Consider the following 27,160-nt stretch of genomic DNA (forward strand, 5'->3'; position numbering starts at 1 on the left):
CTCATGGTCTTCACTCTTTCAACACGCCTCTCACGAACTGTGATTTGACACCACACCATCACGCTTCTGGGCCTGCCTCCGTCAGCATCTCCAATCACCTTCTTGCTCCTAACTCCAGAGGACCTTCTTAGGCTTTATCTTCCTTGATCTCCCAGGAGCATTAGGGAGACCTGCTCACTTATGGCTAGATTAAGACTTTAGAGTCCCTGACCTCTGAACAGATGATAGATAGAATTCTCCTCTCAAGAATGGACTTAAAAAGATTAGTAAGTCCAACAAAGTTCAACAAAGTGCTGATTTCATCCAAGGATACTTTTTTTTTTTTTTTTTTTTTTTTTTGGAAATATCATGTTCTTCTTTCAGTATTATTTCCTCATTTTAAGGGTACCCAAAAAGCTAGCCTTGCTGGTGGGCTGGAACTCTGTCAGCGTTAGCTGCCTATGGGGTAATCCTGGCGGTCTCTCCTGGGTCTCTCTTGGGCTGCTGAGACCCTTTACAACTTCGGCCCTTCTTCCACCTCCCTGAACACTACTCCTTACGCTTTCCTGCTTCTCTTCTGCTGCTTCACACATTCACATTTTCTACATGTCTGTCCTAGTCCATCGCGTCTCACCCTACACCAGTTGCTGTTTGACCTCAACAACCTCCTTCTGCAGGTGATGCCCAAATTGGTATTTGTAGCTCCAGCCTGTTTACCGAGCTCAGACCCATTGGTCCCACTCCCAGCTGGATATTAGAACCGGTGGTCTCACAGGACTTCAAATGAGGCACATCCCAAACTGAGTTTGTTAACTTCCTCCAAACCTCTCCCTGTCTCAGCGAGAGGCACCCCCACTGTTCTTCCTCTTCTTCCTCACCTTGCAACTGGTCAATCACCAAGTGCTCATGTTTCCACCACGGAAGAGTTTCTGGAGTAGGTTTGCTCCTTCCGACACCACCCCTGGCCCTCGTCTGGTTCAGGTCACGAGCATCTCTCAACCACATTTGGATGTGACAGACTCCAACCAGTCTCCCCATCCCCACCCATGTTTCTTGTCCATCCATGCCCCACTTTGGAGTCAGAGCGTGTCCTCTAAAACACCAGCCTTTCTTTATCTATGCTCCCACCTTTAAAGTCCTCTGCCTTCAGAAGAGTCCACCATCCTTCAGGTGGCTCAGAAGGTGGACCCTGGCCAGCCTCTGCCACTTCCCTCCATGACCCCTGTGAGCTTTGCCACACTGAGTTTTGACTTTCTTGCAGCTCCTGAACTGTTCTTTTTCCTTCAAGCCATTCTCTTGGCCTGGGAACACTCATTTCTTTCTGCTTGGTCTGCAGAACTCTGACAGCCTTCAGGTAGCAGTTCAAGCATGGCCTTCTTCAGAAAGCTTTCCCCGAGTGCCACAGACTAGGTCTTACAGAACTTCATGTCCTCCAGTGTTTCCTCTCAGCGTGCACTTGATATTCCTATGTCCTTCCCATGAACTAAGTGCCAGAGATCAGGTATATCTCATTCCATGTGTAAGCACTAGAAGGTCAGGTGTATTTCATTCCACATGCTTCATGCATTAGGCACTTAAATACTATTTTTACTCTTCTGGAATCAACAAATTAATGAGTCCAAGATATAGAAACTAAGATAAATCAGTGTTTAAGGATATCATTGAAATGGAGCTCTCCATATATGCTGCTTCCCATAATCATGAGATTAGGACTCTCATGCTTTATCCACTGAGCTAGCTACCACAGATTAGTATGTTCCCTGGTATTTTTCCTGTGAAAAAAAGGTTCATTTCCCAAGGATGATTTCTCTAGAGTTTATGTTTCTTCATTCTCAAAACAAACAGAAAAACAACAAAAAAACATAATCTATTAAGTGATTAATCAGTGAGTCCTAAATGTGAATTTGGTGAAACCTGGACAGTCGAGGAAATTGGTATTATTTGGTGAGTCTAACCTACGTTAAAACTAGGTAAGTCACTACCTTCTCTCCCCCAACACCCCCAAGATCACGGAGCCCTGAATTATCTCAGGCAGTCAAGTCCTACCGACCCAGTTTCCACTCTCCCTCTCACACTGGCTAGTCCCCTCTGGCGGATGGATTACCTGCCACTGAGCAGCTTGACTGGCCTCGTTGGAGAAGGAACGATGAACTTCAGCTGCCCAGCTTTCAAGGCAACTTGCATCTCCAGGCCTGTCTCATGGAAGAAGTTGGTGTTCATTTGGATCCCGGTCCTTGAAAAGTCTGGGATGACGATGCCCATGTTTGTCACAAACTCCACAGACACAGAGGGCTTTGTCACCAGCCCCATCTGCAACTGTATATCAGAAAATGACCTGTTCAGCTTCATTAAATACCCATGTCCCTGTGCAGTCAGATCAACCACCCTTCCCCATCCCTGGGCACACATGTCTGGACCACTCACGCCTCAGGAAACATTACTGTGATTTCTTTGGAGGAAGAAAAGCCATGTTGTCAGTTCCCCAGAGCCACACTACACTGATACCAGCACCAGGAAGTGCCTGAGCTGCTTAAAGTTAACGGAATAGGATGAAAAGAGGACAGGAATCAGATTTTCTTGAGAATAGCTTGTTCCTTACTGCTAGGAGCTAGCCAGGTGGAGCCTCCTAGTGGAATGCTAAAGTTTTTTTTATAAAAATGAGGAAGGGGGAGATGAGTCATGAGAAACTGTGGACTCTGAGAAACAATCTGAGGGTTTTGAAGGGGCAGGGGGGTGGGAGGTCGGGGTACCAGGTGGTGGGTATTATGGAGGGCACGTATTGCATGGAGCACCGGGTGTGGTGCATAGACAATGAATTCTGGACCACTGAAAAGAAATTTAAAAAATAAATAAAAATTTTTGAAAAATGAATAAGGTGATGACAGGGATGATGTACTTCAACTTGAACTACACACATTTTAAAATCGTACAAGAAACCCGCCGCGGAGGAAATGAACCACCTGAGGAATGAAAAAGTGAACAGGGTCTTACATTGGCTATTTCTAGCTTCATTCCGGCCTTGATTCCAGGAGTGATGACCCCAGAGGAGGAGACTTGCAGTTGTAATCCAAGTCCAGTGGGCAGTTCAAAGGCGTTGTCCATGAAGAGGTAGTGAAGAAACAAGTCATTCACTGAGCCCTTCCTGATGGCCTCTCTAATCTGTAGATCCAAGATGGCAATGACAAGTAAGCCTCATCCAAGTGGGATTTGTGAAAGGCAGTCTCCCACATCTCAGACAGTAACTGTTCTTCTTTATCCAGAAAGGAACAGACTAGCATATTTTGATTAGCTGAGGATTTGATCAAATGCATGATTACTGGTTTCAACAGAATGGGATGTAAGAAATTGCCCTTCCCAGATACCATGTCATTTTGAACTAGTGGTTCAGAGTCACTTAAGAATAGGGCTGGGCTTCAGAGCTTTCTGAGCTTTAAGTAGCCTTGGATGGCAAGGATTAATTCTGGTTATTTGGAGTCTACATGGAAATGAGGGCTTACTGAAGTATAATCTATTATGATAAAACAACTCTTTTAAAAGAGTGATTTATTTTAGAGTGGGGGAGGGACAGAGAGAGAGAGAGAGAGACAAATACACACACTGCTGAACACAGAGCCTGACTCAGGGCTTCATCCTAGGACCCTGAGATCTTGACCCGAAGTGAAACCGAGAGTGGGCTGCTTAACCAACTGAGCCATCCACATACCCCAAAACCATTTTTTTTAAATTGACAAGCTACTGAGATGATGAACATATTAGTATGAATTTTTTTTAAATAACATTTTTAGAAAATAACTTGAAATCTGGTTTCTTAAAGCCAACATTATTATTTATCAAATACCAGGGGATATATTTACACATTTTTCTCCCTTATGAATAAATTAATAATGATGGAAACTATAACTCATATTTAGATAGTGGATGACAGTTTGTCAAATACTATACAAATGATTTCATAATCATTTGATATAGAGAACTTGTAGCATAGATATAGAGAAACACATATGAACAAATGGATGCCCTCAAAAGATACACCTAATATTATCAAAGGCCTAATTTCTAAATGTTACCAATTCTTTGCAATCCAAGAATCTTCCTTTCTGAAATTCAAAGCAAACTGCTTCCCTGAAGGAAGTATAAGCACCTTCTCTGGTTTGTGGGACAGGATCTTAGGGGTCTGGGAGATCTACAAAGGGCATGGGCTAATCTCATTGCTTGTGATGGCGCCTGGCCTACTTACCATCTGGGGGATACCAGGAAGAGTGTGAACACCATCTAGCAGCAGCTTTCCCAGGAGCTGGATATCATGGAGCCTGACAAAGCCAAGCTCCTCTCCCAAGATGCGGAGGTAGGCTCTGGCTTCTGGGAATTCTTTGGATTTCAAATCTTTGATCAGTTTCTTGACACTGAGCATAATTCCATTGACCATGTCCTGGGATTTTAACAATAAAATGTCTAATGAGATGTCAACATCGTCACACATCTTTAGAGTCCTCCTGTGGGGCCATCTGCTGCAGCCGTGGTGGGTTAGACATAAATACACAGGTGGGGATATAGGGAAGCCGCCGAAATCACTCCCGCCTTTTATTGAAAGATAGATAGCTTTACCAAATTGAGATGAAAAAAAAAAAAATAAAAAGAAACTGAGGTCTTATCAGGGATAGGAGGTGTCTCCATGCTGTTGGAAACTTGAATGCAGACATAATAAGAGGGACCTCTGTTCTCCAGGATCCCAGGATTGCTAGGGCTCACCAAGAGTAGAAGATATCTCCTGATTACCCCTTTTTCCTCTGATGAGAGATGAATACCAGGGGTTTCTTGATAAAATATAGCTGCTATATAAATTGGCCAAAACCTTGAAAAACACCTTATCCTAGATAAGTTCTTCGTAGAGATTAGAAGAACACCAAAGACTGATGCTTATACATGAGGGAGAAAAAAAAAAAAAAAAAAAAAAAGAACGATTGACAGACTCCAACAGAGCAAAGGGCCCCAGCCTCACGGGGACATGAGTAAATTAGAAAGTGGAGGTTTGGGCCATCTGTTGGCATCTAGGAGTAAATTATTGCCCTGCTTTTCAAACTGAAATGTACATACAGGTCACCTAGGGAGTGTCATTAAGATGCAGGTTCTGATGCAGTAGATCTCAATGGGGTCTCAGAACCTGCGTTTCTAACAAACCGTGATGTGAGCCAATGACTGAATCAGACTTGGAGTAGCAAAAAACTAAAGAATGAGAAACTCCAGATTATACAATCTATTTTCTACTCCTTAAGTGGGGGCTTATGTTAGCTTCAAAGTAGATTTTGCTCTCGCTATACGAGTAAGAGCCGAAGAAAGCGGTTAATAAGGAAAATAAGAATTCAAAAATTAAAATAATATCTGCTTATTGAACAATCAGTACCAGTCATGCACTCTGCTTAGCATTTTACATACTTTATTTCATTTAGTCTTTAAATAACCCAGTGAGGTATGGATTATTAGCACTCTGGGGACGTAGAAACAGACAGAGTATCAAGCAGTTTTCTCAGGTGTGCACAGTTTGAAAACAGTAAGGTCAGAATTCAAATCCATGCCCCAGAATTTCCACAGGTAATCATTATGGGAGAGCGCCTCTAATAAGTCTGGCTCCTGGGCACATTGAATCTCTAGGAGGCTTATAACTGCAGAGGACCATAGTCTTTACTTCCACGGGACTGGTTAATAATAGCCACAATTGTCATTTCAGTTAGATAGCTCCTTGACGACTTCTAGGCTAGGAGGAAAATGTTTTGCATTGAGATCCAAAGCTTTTCTTAATGAAAACATACCTGCTCACGTTTATCATCTTTGGTATAGCCGAAGTGGTCAACTAAGACCTTGGAGACATGATCAGGAACTTGGTTATCAACCCAGTACAAAGCCTTGTTGACACTGTCTGGGAAAAATCCTTGCTTTCCAAAAAGAGCTTCCAATGTTGGCTCAAAACCTTTCCCTTCCAAACCAATCTGAGAAAGAAAATCAGGCAAGAAAATGCCATCAGGTTGCTTTGTTCCATGTCAGCCTCCAATCCCTCTTTAATGTCCATTTAATTAAACAAGTATTTAATGAATACTATGCAGTAGGAGCTGAACTCGGCAACCACAGGAGTTGTCTTCTTTAAATCATACAAGAATCTTGAAAGGCAGAACTTGTTACTTGTCCTTTTTCCAGAAAAGGCTAAGGTCAGAGAGGATAAGCAATTAAACAAGAGATTCAGATTGGGAATGAATTTGGGGTTTGAACCAGATCAGTCTGATTGCACAGCCCATGTGTTTTGTTGGCTTTGGATCTAAGGGCTTCCCTAAGACATCAACATTTCCCTTAATACTACAGCGTCATGCTTCAGGTGACCTTTAGCTAGAAGGCAGGAGGGCGAGGGAGGAGGGAAAGAAGGCGGCCTCAAACTGATGGTAGGAATGAGCTGCTTGATCTTAGCTCCTCCCAGGCTGGCTCATGCCCCACCTTGACTTTCTATTTATGGAGTTGTACCGAACTAGAGAAAGAATGGGAGCTTCTTCTAAGTCTCACACATACCTCAAAGAGATCTCCTGGAGCAAATCCAAAGACAGTGAGGGTTGTTTTCAGCATGCTTTCTTTAGGAAGGTAATTATTTGGATCAAATATGAGATTTCCCTCAATTTTGGCTGAGACAGGGTCAAGTGAGGGCAAGGAAACAGACTTGGAAAGCTGATAGTTCTGGGAAAATTTTGAGAAGTCCATGATGGTTGGGAGTTGAGATCCTTTCAGAGCTTCTTCCACTGACTTTTTCAAGCTAGATGGAAACAGGGAGCATATTTTTAGCTTATTCACCATGTTACAAATCCATGTCTCTCTCACCCCAAGGAAATATGGATTGCCGAATGCTACCAAACGATCTGGATTTCATTTGCCCAAGAGCTTGGCTCAGGACTGCTGCATTTTTGTGTGCATGTTGTCCAGAAGAAAGAACACTCCATAAAGGGCAGGCAGTGGCCTTTAGGAATGAAGGGGGTGGGAAATTACTCTTTGCCCTTTGTGGCAGATGTGGGAAAATTACTGTTACTTACTTTTTGATATACAGTTCTTCTGAGTTTAGAATGTTGGCAATGTGGGAAGCCACAAAGTTCTTCACTTGCTCATTCTGTTCCCGTGGAAGAAGCTGGATGATTTGGTTAATATTTGACTGGGAAGGGCCCCTCATCAGCATGAGATAGGCAGCTAGTCGCTTATCCCCTGGAGAGGCATCATTGAGGAAAACTTGAAGAAGGACTTCCCGGACCTGTACCCAAAAAAGGAGACTGTTACCACTGTCCTTTGGTCAGAACACAGAACATGCCTGGCAAACACCAGTGTGGTCTGCTGGTGGTTTACTACATAGAAGTCAAATTTCTTTCTGATAACTTTTCAAATGCTGGTATGGTATCTTCTCACCAGTGTCCCTCAGAACAACCAGCTCAAGGAAGGGTCTCAGATTAAATGCACGTTACATCCAACTGCATTAACATACTCAAGTTGGGACTTGAGGAAGATCTGCTACTATAAGTGAAAACAAATCTGTTTAACTGTAAGTTATTTCAATGCAGGAATGTAGGTGGGAAGGGAAAGTGAGAGTTTGGAGTGAATAAATAAGGCGTTTTCCAAAGCTCTTATTTATTTCCAAATAAATAAGCGTTCTGCACCCAATTTGGGAAGATGGTGGAAATCAAGCATGTTCATGTTTTCCTAAGGTGAGAGTGATGGTTGATCTGGAAGGGGGACAGCATGTAACTAAAATCTCATATTCTGAGGCTGGAGTAGGACTGTGGTCTATTATTTCTGTCTTGTCCACATACTGCTAGGCAGTCAAGAGGCTTGTTGAAATTGGCAATTAGAAAGCAGTAGAATGATGAGATTTAGAATCTCTTTCCAAGTCCTTGTTAATCTGACTAAAGTTTTTACACTCGGACTTCCTCTGTGGACTTCACCTCATCATTAAGCTCCATTTTCCGCAAGGCCTGGATGGCAGCCTTCTGAATCAGCAGGGATGGCTCGGTACTTTTGATACACTTCAGGACTGAAGACCTGAGTCTTGGGGTTACCGTCTCCATGGTTCTGCCAATATTTCCAATGACCTGTATTGAAAAGAAACAAGAGCAAGTCAGGTGCAGAAGGAGAAGTAGGGGGTGTTCAGAAATTGCTTCTGAAACAATGCATGTCCTACAAAAGGCTGAAAGTACCCTCAGAATCAAGTAGGTGTGATCTTGGTTCCCAGTGCAGTCATCACGAATCTGTTCCAACAGGTAATCAGCAACATCCAGTAGGTCCTGAGTCACCAAGAGGTTAGCCTTATGATAGCTGCAGAATGAGAGTTAGGACTTAGCAAGCACAGCCAAGTTTATTTAAGATACAAACTTGTGTGTGAATATTTCTTATTTCAAGTCTTTGCTCTCAACATAGCTAGTGGAAAAAACAAGAGTACGCAAGAGAGTCTGAAAGTGGAAGGTGGGGTATAATCTTAGTACAGAGATGTGGGGGTCTTCCTCAGCTCCCACTAGGAGAAGCAGTGTGAAACTCACTTGTTGACTGTGTGACTCAGAGCATATAGAGTGGCCCGGCTCTGCTGCTCCTTTGCTGTGCTGAAGATCTCCTGCAGTCTCTCTGCTGAGGGCTCTGGCATCAGGGCTATCAGGTAAGTCACTGCATCTATCAGGAGGGGGTTGGCCTTTTCACTTCTCAGCCACTGGAGGATGTGAGTATAACACTGGGGCTGTCCACACTGAATCAAGGCTTGTAAGGTGATGGGGCTGAGAAGGAAAGAAGAGAGAAGGTTACGGAGATCACCTTCAGGCAGCTCCAATATCCTTGGCCCATGATTTCTGAGATTCGCTCTCCAAATCTGACCATCTTCCAAAATCCAACACAGATCCCAGGAAGCAGGAAGCCTTCTCTGCAAGCACTGTCCACTGGGGAAGCACCACGGAGGAAAGGCCCAAGAAGGACCCCAGAGTTACTGCCCAAAGAGGATTGTTATCACTGCCTTTCATTCAGAACATAGACCGTGCCAGACAAGCACTGGCATGGCCTCATTTCGGTCCTTAGTCCTTCCTCTGGTCTTCCCAACAGTTAGAACCAGTGCCTTAAAGTATGGAGAAATCACAGTATCACTTTGTTTGCCTAGTTCTCTCTCCACTAGTGTAGGCTTCCGGAGGGCACAGACTTCTTTTCCTCCCCAACTTTCCAAGGTACTCACAATAGAATGAGGAACTAGAAGTTACCCATCAAAAGGTGGGAAACATTGCTCTCCCATTTTGACACAGAAATGCCTGTCTGCCTTGAATGCAGCATGGGAGTGTGTGTGTGTGTGTGTGTGTGTGTGTGTGTATGTCCGTCCCATAGAACTCTAAGCACATTAGCTGAAATTTCTCTATCCAGCAAACATTAATTGATTAATTAATAGTGGAATTATTGGATTGATATTTCAGTGGCCTCTGAGATTTTCTGCTTGGCCAAGGTTTGAAAGTTTAGCCCCCTACCACAGGTCATACAAAATATATGGCTACCACCATTAAAGAAATACCTGGACACCTCGATCAGCTTTGGCAAGACGGATGTGAAGGCCTCCTTGTTGAGACTTCTCAGTTCAGTAATGAGTTTACTGAAGAGGTTAGCTCTCTGGGCATTCTGCTCGGAGACATGCAATGTTTGCAGCTCCTGGATAGTCTTCACAATGGCCTCAGCCTGCTGTGGGGGTGGTGTGGACTTGGTGTGCTCAAAGGCAAGACCCACCTCTTCAGTGCCTGGAAGAGGGGGGGGAGTGTCAAAGGGGTTCTTGCTTACCTCTACATTTCAACCGATTCCTGGTCTACTGAAAATTGGAAATTAGGGAGGTACAGCAAAGAGGAAAAGAAAACTATCCTATACTCAATACTTGTTATGTATCTGGCTCTGTGCTTGGTGTTCGACTTCAGTGTTTTTACTGACTCATCACACTGTCCTATGGGTTCATTATTATTCTTCAATTTAAAGATAAGGGAACTGAGACCCAGAGATGAGGAACTCTCCTTGCCTAAGACCTCCCTGTGTATAAGGGGCAGAGCTGCAACTGAATCCAGGCTTATCTGAATTTGATCAGATTACCTCTCTGCTGGAAGGAACGAGACATGACTGTGGCTGCCACTGACATGACTATGGCTGAGGCTAGATCCATTGATGCTTACCTGCCCTTTTTTCCAATGGGATCTATAAGAAGCTGATGGGGGAAAACGCTTCTGTGTCTCTTTCATCACCCTGCCCTGACCTATGCCAGGGTGGGGGTTAATGTGGAAAATGTGGGGGAGATGGGGGAAATGTGGTGCAATGGAAAGAGTCCTGGCTTCAATTAGACCCGAGGGCTGATTCTGCACTACCAATATTTGGAGACCTTGGATGTATCACAAGCCTCTCCAAGTTTCATTTCACCCTCTGTAGAATGGGTATAAAAACACACACGGCTACCACCTGACATCACAGGTTGCATATGAGGGAACAATGAGGGAATGCATAAGACTGATTTAAATATAAGACAAATGCAGGGTTAGGGTTAGACTAGAGATTGCTAAGGTTTTTTTCCTGCTCTAAAGACTAATTCCTGACTCCGAAGGGCCTCTCCCACTTGCCCCTCCTCATCCAGGTCCCAGGCTTATTTCAGAGTGTAGGAGGTTGTCAGACCTACCAAAGGTAGACTTAGGAGGCCAATTTCCTTTTTATGAAAACCGAGGTAGCTTTGGGATACTTCTCCTTTTCGTTTATTGCATTGGCACTTAACATTTTGAAGGGGATATGCTTTCTCACTAGAGGAGCCCATACCCAGAATGTCAAACCCCACTGGACTCACCGGTCAGCAGGCATCTCCTAGCCATAATACATGCTATGTTTTGGGCAGATTTCCAGGTCCTGGCAACAATATACATATAAAATCTTACCTTCCTCAAAGAAGCGGCTGTTGATCTTAGGTGTATCTTCAAGTTTCAAAGTTTGTGTAACTTGTGCATTCATCCCATACTGACTCCTGGTAGCAAAGGAAGCACATCATGTCATGGATAGCCAGTTCCCTAGAGAGTAATATTCTTTTCATGTTGAATGTTTCCCTCTCTACTTCTACCCAAATCCTGCCTACCTTTCAAACCATTGAATCCAGCCTCTTGACCTCCTTTCCTGCCAATGAACACCCTCCACCTCCTCCTGGTTATGCTACCTGCCCTTCCATTAGAGGGACATCTGTAACTTACCCCTTTCACTACTCTGGAGTCCCCAGAGGGTAGGGACTAACACTGTGCCTTGAAACTCCTGCGTCTCTCCCTCAGAACAATGCCAAGAATAGAGCAATTAATCAGTAAACACTAGTTGATGCCTCAGGTTTCAAAATGGATTGGGATATACCAGTCTCTGGTCCCAATCCCAAATCTTTGATAAAGCCTTTTTAACCAGGGCAGCCTGCAAAGATCCTTGGTTTTTCCTGATCCATAACCCTTAGAGTCTGGGTCTAAGATATCTTTTGTTGGTCTCAAACTGTTTTGTATACCTAAGATTTTCTTGCTTAATTATCTGTTAGCTTGAAAAGAGAGATGGGGTTGGGCTCTGCTTTGTACCTCCTCATAGTCTCCTCCAAACACAGCCTTGCTTGGAACAAGGTATTGAGAAGCATTCGTCTCCCGTCAACCCATAAATAATGAATCAGGGTGCAGAAGGTGACCTACTTGGAGGATAAAGGCAGGAACAGGTGTTGCTCCCTGCAGATGGCTTCCGACACATGCTTCTTCTTGGGGTCCAAAGTGTACTGGCAGGACTGGTTACTGCTAATCAGAGTTGAGAAGGGGTGGAGCTGTAAATGAGATTAGAAAAAACGTGTTGATCAGCCTCTGGGGATTGAACCTGATTCTTCTGCCATGGGCATTTAACTTCAAGGAAGATGGGAGATGGGAGTTCTGCCCCACTAGATAAACTCAGTTAAAGAAGGAAATTTGGTACTTGGCATGTAGACAAAGGGATGCAATAACTCAGTATACCCAAAGCGGAGTCAAGCTGTAGACTCTTCTTATTCTACCCCAATGAACATCTCATCCTGCACAAAGTATATCTAACCAGGTATTATACACCTACCCACCCACCACACATTTACACTTCACACTGCTTCTTAAGTTTTCTTTGCCTAGAAGCCTGTCCTTATGTCTTATGTCTCTCACATCCTTTGTATCTTACAGGTTCATGTTCCACATCCCCCATAAATCTTTGAGGCTAGACTGATGGATACCCGCCCACCATTCCCTCTAAGCAGATCTACCACCAAATTTTCCCATTGAACTACGTGAATAGTGCTTTCTCCTTCCTGGTCAGGGTTAGGATTGCTTGTCTGCACTGGTCAGTTTATAACTTTATCTAGTATGCCATTTATTGTCCTTTATTGGCATGCGTAGGAACCTTGTTCCTGGGTTAGACTGTAAGTACAAGGGAAAGGCCCATGGTTCATCTGCTACAGTCTCTGACCTTCAGTTCCGCCCAGAGTGGGGCTAAGCATACAGCAAGTTCTCAGAAAAGACACACAGGCCAGTGCCTTGGCTTCTTCTGAATATGACCCTTATGGCTGTCAGACATCATATATTCAGCCTCAAGGACAATGACCAGGAACATTGCCAAGCATGGCAGTGATTGCTCATGTCCTTCCTGTTTATTGAGATAAGCTGTGATTCATGTCCCAGAAGATTACAAGGCACTGGGTAAGCTCTGGTAATATGGTGCTTAGTGATCCCTGTTGAGGTGACAGGAGAGAAGGCTAATACTAAGAGGCTGGCCTAGGCAGGGGGCAGAGAGGCCAGGCATTGAGCAGGGTCATACATGGGATGAAAGGATAGGATACTGGAATGCTCTTGGTAATGTCACTTCATAGGAGTGAGGGAGAGGAGGGCAGAAAACAGGTCCTGGGACTTCCTCAGAGGTTGGATGCCTGGAACTGGGGACATCCAGTCCTCTTATAGGAAACAGCAGTAGATGGCTTTTCTATCCTCCATTAAGCTCTAGAACCTTTTCAGGGATGGACAGTCATTACTATCCAGGGATGGTGGATGGTTCGGTGTCAGTAACAGAAAGACAGCAAGAAGGACAGAGCTCTGGACTGGGAAGTCAGGAACCTGACTCTGGTCTTGGTTCAATTAATAACAGGTCACGTGGCCTTGGGCAGTCCTTTCCTGTCCTCAGTTTCCTGCTATAGTCTAGACGAAAATGAGTCTGGGTTGATTCTTCCCTAAAATTCTTACCAGCTCTAACATTCCAGAATTTTAAGACTCAAGAGGACAGTGTTCATTGCAAGGAGCGACGTGGATGTGAAACTTACCATGCCTTTGATCAAAGCAAGTGGGCTAACTCCTGTGCTAACGGCCTTGAAGTGATCACACTTCTCCAGGTTCCTTTCAATGGATATTTCTGTTGCCACATTTGCCTTCTTTGTTTTAACAGTTAAGTCACTGGAACAGTTTCCATACACAGTATCCTATGGGAGTAGAAGATACAACAGGTGTATTCAATGTGGGAAAAACAGCTCTGGATGCTTTAGAGGGGCTAGGAAAGGAGCCTGGGAGAAAAGGCAGGAGCACCATGGATTGGGAAAGGATTTTCTTCCTCCTGGGCTGAGAGTGGGCATTGCTGCTACTCCAGAGCTAGACTGAGAAGGCCATGAAGGGTGGTTCTGGTTCTGAGGCACATTCGCCTGGCCACCTAGTTCCCAGCGGACTCTGACTCCATTCTGTGCTCTCAGAGGATTTTCTCTATTGCTCCTTTACAGCAAGGATTCCAGTCTGCCTGGTGCTCAGTGTGTCTTGGTTCTCTCCCCAGATCCCGAGCATATTACGAAAGGTCTCTGCAGGACACATCTATGTCTTCTCCAAGTGGAGCAGAGTATAGAACTTAGAACATAGTAAGGGCTCAAAAATGTTCATGGGATTCAACTAAATTGAATTCTCTCTTGGATCAAAACTTCAAATTCTTGAGAGAGGCTAGCAACAGATTCCATTATTTTCTGGGTTTAAAATACACAGAGCTTTACTGTGTTATGTCTTGTGGGGACACAAAAAATCAAACAGAAGAGTATGGTGGTCAGGACTCCTCAAATACTGCTTTAAAATTAGGCTCTTTTCTCTATCTGCTCAGAAAGGAATCCATCAGTGAGCCCAGGGGACAGGAAGAGCCCTGGGTACCAGCACTTCTCACCAGTACAGGGCCTCCTGGGTGTAGCTAGTCATGTGGCTAAGTCAATAATCCACTTTATATACAGAGTGGGACCCAGCTCAAATTTGTGAAGATGAGTTCAAAGGGCATGGTTATCAATTTTCTGCATTCTCACCAGAAACAACTCTTGTTTATCTGCTTCTGTCTCCAGGGGAACCAGGAGGGCAGAGATGATGCCCCTCTTGATGTTCAGGATATGTGTAGACTCTTCCTTCTCTGGGTAAAGTAAAACTTGCTTCCCTTCAGGAATGGCCAGCCTGAGCTCGTGCCTGTTTCAGAGAGAGTGAGGTCACAGACGTGTCCTTTTTCCGCTGGAAGCCTGTTGGATGTAAGCTAGGTAGCTTTGCAACCTCCTTTTACTTACTGTTTTTTTTCCCCCATCTTTTCTTTATAAGTGTACATTTTTCAAAAAAGTGTACAAATATGTGTATGCTTTTTGTATTCTTTGACTTCTTTACCTGTTTTTCTTGCCTTATGCATCCCCACTGTTTTCTACCCACACCAGTCTCTGCTGTCATGTTCCTTACAGAATAGCTCACTGGGTTTTCCAGTTCTCTCTCCACACTCAGACACTCCTATCTAGAGGTGTGGGGTGGAAACATTCACGCATAAAGATTTTTTCATTGCTTGTCTTACATAGACGACACAATGTTTTCACATTTCCCCCCTATCTTTCTTTTCTCAATTATATGCCACAGAAATCCTTTGACTCCATTGGTACAGGTCTGACAGATTTTTTTTTTTTAAGCTATAGAACTTTCTCATTTTATGGTTATATGTAATTGATTCAGACATTCCCTCTATTTGATGGGATTCACTTTCTTTCTGGATTTTTCCCTCCCACATGAACAACACTGAAATAAACACGCTTATGTGTTTATGTGTTTGAACCTCTTTTCATACATTTGTTGGGTCATCACTCTTTAATAAGCCTTGAGACCATGTCTGAAGCCCATATCAACTATGGTCTTAGGGACTTCCCTTCGGGGACTTCCTTTTAGAAATTCAGGGCTGCACCTGCTCTGGGTAGGTCATAAGCAGGAGAAGGAGACCAGGCACATCTTCCATAGCTCAACATCTTTGCAGAAAGTTCCAGATACTGCAGTGTAGGCTTGGGAAGCCGGTGATAGTCAAGAGCAGGAGTCCCTTTAGTTTGGAGAAGGTAAAACCCAAAAGGAAACTACTAGTCCCTCCTGTCACTGATCCCTGTGCTGCAGACATATTCAGGTCTTGGATAAAATATTGGCAACAGACAGAAGCATGAAGGCTTACTCGGCAGAGAAAGGACTGGCTTTCATGTCTAATGTTTAACAAATCAAAAAGATGGGTGGGGAGTTTCTGATGCCCCCAGACCAAAAAACCTAGGACTGTCTGTATTTGCACACACTTAGGACACTACCAACTGTGATCTGGACTCGAGGCAGGGGTGATGTTCACAATATTTACAACAGGAGCGATACAGACATGGATCAATCAGAAGACAGGCTAGCTGCAAACACCAGGGTGGCCTGGTCACTATGCTTGGGCAGAACTACAGTCTTGGGCAGGGCAGGGCAGTGAGGGGCGGGGGGTACTTGGCATTCTCTGCACTTGCTGAGGCTGAGCCTTGCTGCCCCCTGTGGAATAGACCCTGCACCACACCAAGTCCTGCTGGACCTTCCCTGAAGACCAAGGGGCTACGGGTCTTGTTTAATTCTTTAAACAAGAATTCACCTGTTTAAACAAACCATCTCACCTTTATTGTCTCAAGGAGATTTAAAGCATGGGAGTTTTTAGAAACACATTTAAATGATAATTAGGGGCACTTCGCTAGGGGAGGGTAAATAATGTTTACCTCTTGCTGATTCTTGGGACAACCTAGCAATTCCCTGATCCATAGTGAATACAGAATGAAATGTTTGTCCTCACACACAGGCCTCACATAAAACACAAGCATTCATCCCTCCCTGGATACACACACACACACACACACACACACATGTGCACACACACACACACACGAATGCACACACACACATATCCACAACACATCCAGCAAATCTCAGAGCTCAGAAGTTCAGACAGGCCCCTGCCTTACCTGGACATGGCAGCAGCAAAATCCTCCGAGTTCTCAGTCTTCTGCAGTGAGGGCCTGCCCTTAGGGTTGAAGCCAGACCCTTCCTTCAGGGTGCACTGGCTTGTCCTGAGGATAAAGCTGCAGAGTTGGGGGACCTCCAGCTCAACCTGAGAAGGGTAGTAAGCAGCATCAAGAACATGAGACCATACACAGCCCAGGGCTTACTCTCTAATCAGGACACAGAGGAAAATACTGTTGGGGACCGCTGGTTAGCGGGAATACAGTCTAAGAGCTAGAGGAAGAACAAAGAAGCAGAAAGAAAGCCATCATTGGTTTCAACGGCAAATGTTTCCTTAATGTCATCAAAAAAACCAAGCAACCTAACTGTTCATATCTCTTGGGGCCTATTCAGAACTTCATGTACTGCCGGAGTACATGAGATCCGCAAGGGTTATTTGGCACTGTTCAAGAACTTTCTGCAGTGATTGAAATGTTCTGATAGGAGAGCTGCTGGCCATGGGCACTTGCAATGTGGCTGGTATAACTAAGAAGTTTAAGTTTTACTCAATTTAAACAGCCATATGTGGCCAATGGCCACCTTATAAGACAACACAGACTATGGGGCCCTAGAAAGAAGAGGTCTGTTTTCCAACTTGACTTCTCTTTCCCACATGGCCCCTAATAGCGACCCTTAGATCCATTCCATGTGAACACAGACATGAATACAATCATTTCAGCGATAGATAAAGTTTTGAAAACAAACTACATGTTCACATTTTTCTTTCTTTTTTTTTTTTTTTCTGTTTGTCTTAAGCAAAGATTGTTTCGCTCCGAGTCTAAAAACTGTACTCTAGAATGCTTTCCTGAGATGCCCGCCTCCTTTGGCTTACCCCCTGGGCTTCTCTCATCATGTTAAATTTACCATGCTGCAATGCTAATATTCTAGATCACGTATTCCAGTTACATCTTAGAAGCTAATGGAATAATAAATCTGGTTGGCAACATTTTTTTTTGCGGCAGAAAACTCAGCAGAGTGGCTGACTTTCAAACCCAGAGACAGTCCCTCACTTTGTGATTAACGGCAGTCCTAGCGTGAGCAGGGTCTGCTAGGACAGGAGCCCTGGATTCCTCTAGTGGCTCTTCCTGTCTCCTCATACCTTGCAATTGATCCTGGTGGCACTCCTTGAATCAGCGGCCGTGGGGACACCGGTGGAACTCTCAGCCTCATAGCTGTATACGTACTTCCTGAGGTGCTTGAAGCGAGTTGCACCTTCTAACATGGGGAGAAATAGGTCAGCGACATAGTAGATAATTCCCCCAAAGAGTAGTCTACTGGGAAAAGAGAGGTAGTGGCAAAGATCGTAAAAAATGGTAATTAAACTCAAATTATTTTTAATTGACCTTGCATTATATTGAATTTCCCTTTACAGATTTAACTTCCCCACTATGTTTTATTGAGGATACTGCTTAAATTTGCCAGTAGTTTCTGAATGTATTATCTGAGGTGCAGGGAGGGGAGTGTTAAACAATGGGGCTGAGAAAGTCTGTAAGAGAGACTGGGGAATTAAGAATCAGCAACATAAAGCAAATAGCTCTAGTGCCTTTTCAGCTTGAAAATTCCTGAGGCAAAGTTCATTAAGTCTCAGGGATCTCTGACGGTCTTAAGAAATTCTGGAGTTTTCCACTGTGAGAGGAATTGGCTGAACAATTTGAGGAAAAGAGCATTTGGGGCACGAACACAAGGGCAGTGATGCCAGGTGGCCACAAGATGGCAGTGCTGTCCCATCATCAGAGGCCAGCCTCCCGCTCGGCCGAGGGCGCTGGGTACCACCTGGAGGCCAGCTCCTTTGATCCCTGGAGGTCAGGTAAATAGGAAGGAGTGGGGGGTCTGGATTTCTCCACAAAGGTTAAAGTCAGCATTTCCTCACCCTCAGGTGCTTCGAATCAATGATTAGCCACTGATAAACAGACGGTGATGGGACTCGGTAGAGTGCCCCCGGGCCCAGAGAGTGACAGTCCCTGCCCCAGGCCAAGCGCTTGGGACAGAGTAGAAATGCAGGCAGAAGGAGTTGAGATCCCTTGGAGGAGGGCAGAGTCCCACGGAACTGGCTTCCTGGGGCTCAGAGCCGTGCACACCCATCATAGCATCCCAGCATCTTAGCGAGCTGAGGTGCAGAAGGAGGGAGGAGCTGGGGGCTGGGGGCGCCCTTCCCCGCCCAGTGGGGAAAAGCCTTACTTGGGCAGCTGGGGCTGGCGTTTTCCAGCACCTCGTCCTCTGTAAGAAAAGGAGAAAGACAGCGCTGGGTTTTCTCCCCTCTTCCAGGGGACCCCGGGTCTCCCGGGCAGGGGGCCCGCTGGCGTCCTTGGAGAGAAGCAGGTTCTGGAGAACCCTCTCCCGGGCCTGCGCTGTCCCCCCCCCCCCCCACTGCGTTGTGCGTGGACGAGCCACCGCCGGTCCGGGTCCCCGGCCCCCCAACCCCTCTTCCCGGGACCCGCAGGCCGGGCCGCCCCACTCACGCGCCCCGGCGCGGGCGACCGCCAGCAGCAGCAGCAGCAGCAGCAGCAGCCCCGGCAGCAGCGCGGGCCTCGGACGGCCCATGGCGACGGGGCGGGCGGCTCCCTCGCTGCGCCTCGTGTCGCCTGGCTGGCCGGCTGGCTCCTCAGGATGGGCACCCGCAGGCCGCCGCCCCGCACTGAGGAGGGAATGCGCGGCCGGCGCCCGCGCCCCATTTATACCAGGTCGCCCGCCCAGGCCGCAGCGCCCCGGCGAATTGCAAAAGGTCCAAAGGGCAGCCAGCCGGGCCTGTTTGCTTTTGCACACCAGTCTCCGCAGCCTCTGAGCGCCAGCAGGGGCCGGCCCGGGGCTGAGGCCAGGCCCAGCCGGCAGCACCTCTGCGCTCCTCTCCTCCGGCCTGTTTAGAACGGGGCCCTGGGAGGTGGGGTTGGGGGAACTTGGACCCTGCCCCGCCGCCCACCCAGCAGTGCCTTCAGAAGATGACCAGGCACCCGGACAAAACCCACCCCAGCTCCCTGCTCTGACTTTGTAGCCATTTCCAGAACTAGTCCTCAATGGCCTCTTGGTTGAGACATTTTCCTTTCTGTTCCGTTTTCGCCAAAACAGTGACTTTGTTTTCACCAAAACTTTGGACTTTGTGGTGGCCAGGTGCCCCTACTCTTGATAGGTACCTGTGGCTATGGGTCACCTGCCTGGGGTTCAGCCCACCAGGAGGGAGCAGAGGGAAAGGGGCAGGAGGCCTGGTGAGTGACTGACCCAGTGTCCTGAGGGACCTAGTCCCAGTCCCAGCAAGAGTCCAAGGGTCCAAATCTTCAAGAAATCCCACTGAGGTGCCCCCTCCATCTTCTTGGGAAACTGGGTAGAGGGGGTTTTCCCCCTGCATGCACCAGCTCCTGGGTTTCCTCCAGGGATGCGGAGGCCAGTGGGGAGAAACCGAGTGGCGATGAAGACAGCATGTTCCTTGGACACACCCCAGAGCCTCGTCCACAAATCCTTCCCTTCTTCCTCCAGGAGACATTTAACGAGGTGCCTCCTCTCGCAGCTGTAGGGAATCCACACAGCATGGATATTTCAGCTGCGCGCGGACTTTATCCATCCAGGAGCCCTCAGGTATGACAGAAGGGATGAACCGACACGGGAGACTGGCCTGTCCACAAGGCACCTCCAGTCCACTTGGTGAACAGATGCAGAGACGGGAAACTGCCGGAGGGCCCTGAAGGTAGGCTGTGAGGAGCGCTAAACTGGGTGGGGAGTAAGGGCTGGAGGAGTGCAGGGCAGGGGCTGGGGCAAGGACCCGGAGCCAGGGACTACCAGATACACTATCGCCTGTTGCATGAGCCAGTGCTTACTAGTCACCAGTAGTGCCTCTGTATCCAGATGGAATAAACGACCTGTGAAGGGTTGCAGTCTTCTGGTGGTGAGAAGGGTAGTTCCAGAAGGGTTCCTAAACAAACAAACAAACAAAAAACCAAAAGAAAGGTTCCTTCCGTGCTCTCAGGGGAGATGCACACTACAACATAGGCCTTGTTCCTGGCACTTGTTTCCACATTTCTCCTCATCGGTGTATGGTGGTCTTTAGCCAGGAACTCCTTGGGCCTCGGAACTCCCTGCTGTGACCAGCGGTTTTGCATTCACGCTGTATTAAAGTTGTTATTAGGCTGATGGTGCCTGAGCCACTGAATTGTGGAAGGTCTGGAAGAAGTATCCGCCCCCCACATCATTTCTCTGAGCATTTTATTTGAATGATTTTATGACTGACTTTCCATCGGAGGAGCTGATGTTCGTATTTTTGGAAACGCATGTTCCCTTTAAAGAGAATGGGTGAAAAATTTAGGTAGGAAGAACCAAATGGAGATGATGAATGAGGTCTCAGTACCATTGTCTGTGTCAGCAGAGAATATAATTGTTGTGATTGGGGAATCAAAAATGAATCTGATAACTTGGATGTTGGGAAAATGTGTGGGGTGTTTGGATGCTTCTGAGCTGTCACCCTCTCTAAAGGAGAAAGCCCAAGACAAGGAAACATGGGGGTTAGCTTCTGTTTCCCTCATTTTCTCTAGAGAGTCAGCCTGTGCTGGGCTCCATCCTCTGACGGGGCCCAAGACACAAGCACCATGGAGCAAACGTTGAATCTTTGAGCTGGCCTGAGTATGTTCACAGAAATACTGTGAGGATTAATATATAGACTTTTCTTAAATTCTGAATCTACTTAGACCCTTTGTCAAAAGCTATTGGAAAACATTAGCATTGTTTGTGACCACAGGAATCCCCTTCATCTTTTTCCTTTGAGTAAAACATTTCTCAGTTCCCTCTCCTCAACAAGTTCTAAGTTTCAAAGGATATCAACTAGTTTCCATAGAGACATTAAATAGAATTAAGATTCAGGAAATCTTATGGTATAAGCTACTCATTGAGCAGAAAACATACTGGTCCAGAGAGGTCAGCTGATGTAAAGGAAACCAGTGTGAGTATTAGACTCAGGAAGACCAGAGATTGAGTCCTGGCTTTCTTGGGAAGTTTATAACCTTGAGCAAGTGACTCTACCCTCCTAAGCCTCTGTGTAGTCATCCCTAAAATAGGATTAAAATTATCTACCTTCCTCCTAGCTATTTTTGTGAAAATTAAATGAAACAGTTATGTAAATAATTGCACTGATAGCATGATATCTGGCCAAAAAAAAAAAAAAAAAAAGAGAGAGAGAGAGAGAGAGAGAGAGAGAAGAAAGAAAAGTAACTTACTATGTGTGTATCAGAGCAGAGGTATCTTTGTAGCATATCTACTGAACTAGTTAACCCTGCTGTGTAAGAAGCAGAGATTAATAGAACAAAAATAGGAAATCTGGGTTGAGGAAAAGCCAAAGCAGAACAGGGCATGCAGGAGGGTTAGGCATAGCTGTCCTCTTGTCTCTTTCTTTTTTTATTATGTTCCGTTAGTCAGCATATAGCACATCATTAGTTTTTGACGTAGTGTTTGACAACTCATTAGTTACATATACCGCCCAGTGCTCATCACAACACGTGTCCTCCTTAATACCCATCACCCGGCCCCATCCCCCCACTCCCCTCCCCTCTGTAACCCTCACTTTGCTTCCTGGAGTCCAGAGTATCTGTTTGTCTCTTGATGGTTCCTTACATTTCTGAGTATTTGAAATCTCTGCCCTTTCTGAGGCACATGGGGGCCTTCCCACAGCAGGCGGACTAGTGACTCTAGCAGAGATGCATTCTGGTGTCACCAAGATTAATCCCAGAGAGTAGCGGCAATTTCGTGGCTCCTAGATGCAAAGTCCCATTGGGTGAACCATCAGTCTGAGTAAACACAGAGCCCCGGGTCCCCCTTAGGAAGCCACCTGACCAGTTTTCAAGGAATTAGATAATGTTGAATAGTCCAGCTGCAGCCTCTAGAAGTGAAACTCTGCATTGGGTTCACCTGTTGGTGACCAGAAGCGAACTGTGGGGGTTAGTAAAGGCCCCCCAGAAGCCTGATATTTTGAGTTCCGAGCTGTTCACATCCTGATACAGATGTTCAGTACATAATTTGCTGCATACTATTGGATGATTCTGTGGCATTCATTTATACCCCATTGCTTCCAGGATATTTACGAACAGTGACCATGATGCCACATAAATCTTCTCACTGACATAATACAAGGAAATGCAATCTGATACAAATTATTCCCAGCTATGCTGTTCAAAAATCTCATCTGACAAATAGGGACCAGTACAGACAAGGACTAATTAGCCTATCTCTTCTCTGCCTATGACTACATCGTATTTGCAAATGGTCCCCAGAAGCTGGAAAGGAAACCTCAAGAATTGTAGCTGGGGGGAGCCTGGGTGGCTCAGTGGGTTAAAGCCTCTGCCTTCAGCTCAGGTCATGATCCCAGGGTCCTGGGATCCAGCCCGCAACGGGCTCTCTGCTCAGCGGGGAGCCTGCTTCCTCCTCTCTCTCTGACTGCCTCTCTACCTACTTGTGATCTCTGTCTGTCAAATAAATAAAATCTTAAAAAAAAAAAAAAGAATTGTAGCCGGAACTATGCAGGCCCAGTGTGGTCTGTACATATATGCGTGCACACACCATGCACACGCACACACACCATGCACATACATACACATACACAAATAAGAATGTCAAGAAAAAAATGGGGCCTGCATTTAGGTGGAGGGTATAGGTGGAAGATAGTGGGTAGGACATTGTCAACCAAATGAAGGCATGACGGTTGGGTGATTAACTCCAGTGAGGAAGCAAAAGAAAAATTTTCTGACTCCCTCATTCTGCTATCCAAGAGATAAAGTCAGAATGCAGAGCAGCAGCTCTTACAAGTGGTGGTGGGGGGGAACCTCAGAAATCAGTACTGTTGTCTGAGCAGTGAGGTTCTGTGCCTGTGAAGTAGCACTTCCTGGATTACGCCCATCTCATCCATTTACCTTCTGGGGCAGGCTGCAGCCCCACCTACTTCAAGGAACCTTTCTCCTGGGCCAGCCCAGCTGCACCTCAAGGCTTCTGACTCCAGTCTCTTCTCAGTTTCATTTTAGAACAACAGGTCATAAAGAGCCTTCATACAAACCTTCTACTATTGCCCTGAACTTCTATTTTCTCTGGTCATATGATTTAATGTTTCATGTGTTTCCATATTACGTTGCCAGCCAGAGACATAAGTGAGGAGGGCAAGAAGTGTGTGTGGTTTTCACTTTTGTATCCCTGGTCCCTCTTGCTCACCAACACCTTGTATTAGGCTGGGCAGACAGTAGCGAGGATGTACTTCTTGTGATTATGATGTGAGATGGTAGGTGTGAGACATGTACTTTTTTATATGTGCACTTCATTTTTACTCCTGGGTGCTGTCTGCGTGTGTCTATATCTTTTTTAAAGATTATTTATTTATTTATTAATTTGACAGACAAAGATCACAAGTAGGCAGAGAGGCAGGTAGAGAGAGAGGAGGAAGCAGGTTCCCTGCTGAGCAGAGAGCCCGGTACACGGGGCTCGATCCCGGGACCCTGGGATCATGACCTGAGCTGAAGGCAGAGGCTTTAACCCACTGAGCCACCCAGGCACCCCTATATCTTTTTATTTATTATATTCAAATTTTGTTAATTAACATACGGTGTATCGTTAGTTTCAGAGGTCTTATTCAGTTACCCATCCCTTGCAGGTAACACCCAGTGCTCACTCCAACGCTGCCCTCCACAGTGCCCGTCACCCAGTTACCCCGTCCTCTCACCCACTTCCCCCCCAGCAGCTCTCAGTCTTAATTTAGAATGCGTGGTGGTGCATTTGCATCTGTATGAGAGAGAGTTGCTGCTGTGAACCACGATTATGGGACGGTCTCCAAAAGTCTGAGTGTCTGTCCCTCTCCTGTGTAATGAGTAGACAGGACTAGGTGACCTCTTATGTCCTCCACAGCTCTGACTAATTTGATTCTCTGAAGACGGTGCAACTTAAAAAAAGAATTTATAAGTCGCCCTGGGCTCCAGCCTCATGGTGGTTAGGGGTTGGAAAGGATTTGGAGTCCTTGAGAAGGACGGGTTTTCTGGGAGGCCACCTGCCTCCCTGAAGACTTGCATTCTTGCATCTAAGAAATAGAACACTCCACTCGTTTTAAGTGGATTTCCTGGTAAGAAGAAGACATGCCCTCCTGGGGTTACTGGCAAACTCTCAGGAAGTTCATTCTCATGTTTAACTTTGGTCTTTGTCTTTGCCTTGACTTCAGATAAACTTTCTTAGGTATACACCTTCTTTAGCTTTTCTTTGAAAGACTTTTTGATAACTTTTGTCAGTTACTCTTTGCTAACTTTTTCTTCCCTTAAGTTTCCTTTATTTTCTCACAGGGTAAGGACTGGAATACACTACCCTCCAAAGGCTGAGACCTTTTGTGCGGATGGTCAACTAATGGCTGGTTGGCTAGCAAGACTCGCCATCCCCACACCACCTCTGAACTCTGTAAGTGCTCTGAGAGCTTCCAGATGAAGAGAGGAGCATGGATACGCATCACAGCTGATAGTCAGTGTATATAAAGTACCCTGTGTGGGGTCTCTGCAGACTTCACAGGTCCAATGTGGGGTTCAGAGGTCCTGACTTGAGCTGCATCTTGGATGATGGGCAGGATTTGGGTAATGGGACCGGGGGCATCACCAAAATAGAAGGTTACAGGAAGCTGGGACTATGAGAGTCAGGCAGCTGAGTCCATGGAAAAGGCTGGGGAGAAAGTGAGCTAGGCAGCGGGAGGGAGGACAGTTTGTTGTGACCCAACCAGGGACTGAGCTTTCTGGCTAGTTCAATCGTTGGTCTAATGGAGAGTTACTATACAAAATACACAGTGTATATTTGGCATTAAGTATAGTGCATATGCCACAACACTAGGTTGTGTAGAAGGTCACAAGTATTGGGCACAGTTCTCCTTTGCAGAGCCATAAAGGGAAACAGAGGAGCAGGGATTTATAGAGGGTTAGACACAGAGATCTTAAAAGACTGGCTCTAGATGCATAGGGAAACTGAGGCCTGGGCAGCCTGTGGTCGTGGTTGTAGTGTCCAAGACAAGGGCAGGGTCAGGACAAAAACTTGGTTCTCCTCGATTATAATCTAGATCATTCATTCTACTCTAATTGCATTAAATCTATATTGATTACAAAAAAATTGCTTGGACACTATTTTATGAAGATGACTCCTTGACATCGACATGTATCCTTGTAATCTACTGCTCATTGAAGTTTTTGTGGATTCATATTCAGAATAAATATTGCTATGTGACTAATTAAATAGAATCAGAGATTCGGGGTCTCAAAGGGCCATGAAGGTCATTGAATCCTATTTGTCTCCCAATATAAGTGTCCCATCAGTCTGAGAATTCCTGGGCACCTGTTAGCAGACCACCTAACTGGTGTACTTTCTGTGACATTAGATAATGCTTCAGTCAGTGTAGCAATTCAGAGTCCCTAAAAAGGAAGCTTCCCAGCCGGCTTGTTTACAGATCGACAAATGGTCCTGTGCATGGACAGCAATGTTTTGTGGCCATATCTGACATCTCTCTCTCTTTTTCTTCAAAAGATTTTATTTACTGACTTTAGAAAGAGCGAGGGTGAGAGAGAGTTGGGGGGGGGAGGAGCAGAGGGAGAAGGACAAGCAGACTTAGACCCTGAGATCATGACCTGCGTTGAAATCAAGTGTCGGTTGTTTAACGGACTCAGCCACCCAGGCGCCCCATTATGCCCCTTCTATTTCTGCCCGCCATCTAGGTCACAGACCATCCACTGCAGGGAAAGCTGAGAAAGGTGCCAATCTGGGAATGGAAGTTTCTCTGCCAGGTTTTACTGATATTCTGAAGTCAAAACCAAGAAATTACCAGATTGTCTGATGGTTTCACCTTACCTCCTTCCTCCCTATTAACATAGGGTGTGGCAGTGGAGGCATCAAGCCAGCCCCACAACCTGGGCTACTTTGATTTCTTGGTCTCTGAAACAGAAAGTGGGTAGATATGTGTGCCATTTAGTATCTGGGGTCCCTTGTCGTTCTTTTTTTTTTTTTTTTTTTTTAAGTGGGGGCACTCAGCCTTAATACATTCACTTTGAAAAATATTGGCCACCTTCAATGTTCTGAGATCTGCCCTTGAAAGGGACTTCTTTAATAGCTTTATTAATACACACTCATTTAAAGTCTATAGCTCAATCATTTTTAGTATATTCACAGAATTGTACAACATTTACCACAATAATTTTTAGGCATTTTTATCACCTCAAAAAGAAATTCTGAACCAGTTAACCAACACCCCCTAAATTCTGCATTCCCCAGCCCTGGGCAATCATAGGTCTATTTCCTCCTGTCTCTATAGCTTTACCAATTCTGGACATTTCATATAAATGGGAGCATACAATGTATGGTCTTTTGTGACTGGTGTCTTCTCACTTGACATAAGGTTTCCAAGGGTCATCCATATTGTAGCATTTCGTTCCTTTTTATCACCAAACAATATTTTATTGCGTGACTATACCACAGTTAATTTATCCATTCATCAGTTGATGGATGTGTGCTATATCTACTTAGTGGCTGTTATGAATAATGCTGCTATGAACATTTGTGTATCAGTTTTTTTTTTTTTTTAATTTGAAAGAGAGAGAGATCACAAGTAGACAGAGAGGCACGCAGAGACAGAGGGGGAAGCAGGCTCCCTGCTGAGCAGAGAGCCCGATGCGGGGCTCGATCCCAGCACACTGAGATGGTGACCTGAGCCGAAGGCAGCGGCTTAATCCACTGAGCCACCCGGGCGCCCCTTGTGTATCAGTTTTGCATGACATATTTTTTCATTTCCCTCGGGTAAGAGTGGAATTACTGGGTCATATGGAAACTCTATGATTAATCATTTGAGGAACAGCCACACTTCAGAC

At 45.6% G+C, this 27,160-nt stretch overlaps 1 protein-coding gene across 1 annotated transcript in view; it reads right to left on the bottom strand.

Moving 5' to 3' along the window:
• APOB (apolipoprotein B) overlaps positions 1–18,970 on the bottom strand; it is a 37,313-nt gene extending 18,343 nt beyond the window's left edge. The window contains exons 1-18 of the mRNA XM_082744190.1: positions 18,785–18,970; positions 18,504–18,542; positions 17,425–17,540; positions 16,289–16,434; positions 14,327–14,480; positions 13,322–13,477; positions 11,691–11,815; positions 10,917–11,002; positions 9,533–9,752; positions 8,532–8,759; positions 8,193–8,310; positions 7,941–8,087; positions 7,044–7,255; positions 6,532–6,769; positions 5,787–5,963; positions 4,217–4,408; positions 2,971–3,138; positions 2,084–2,295 (exon numbers count right to left, since the gene is read on the bottom strand). Coding sequence (XP_082600316.1) covers positions 2,084–2,295; positions 2,971–3,138; positions 4,217–4,408; positions 5,787–5,963; positions 6,532–6,769; positions 7,044–7,255; positions 7,941–8,087; positions 8,193–8,310; positions 8,532–8,759; positions 9,533–9,752; positions 10,917–11,002; positions 11,691–11,815; positions 13,322–13,477; positions 14,327–14,480; positions 16,289–16,434; positions 17,425–17,540; positions 18,504–18,542; positions 18,785–18,866 — 2,816 coding nt within the window. The 5' untranslated portion in view covers positions 18,867–18,970. The remainder of the gene's footprint in view (positions 1–2,083; positions 2,296–2,970; positions 3,139–4,216; positions 4,409–5,786; positions 5,964–6,531; positions 6,770–7,043; positions 7,256–7,940; positions 8,088–8,192; positions 8,311–8,531; positions 8,760–9,532; positions 9,753–10,916; positions 11,003–11,690; positions 11,816–13,321; positions 13,478–14,326; positions 14,481–16,288; positions 16,435–17,424; positions 17,541–18,503; positions 18,543–18,784) is intronic.
• Between the last annotated feature and the right edge of the window lie 8,190 nt (positions 18,971–27,160).

Source organism: Mustela nivalis (genome assembly GCF_964662115.1).
Source record: "Mustela nivalis genome assembly, chromosome: 8".
In the NCBI taxonomy this organism is placed as follows: Eukaryota; Metazoa; Chordata; class Mammalia; order Carnivora; family Mustelidae; genus Mustela; species Mustela nivalis.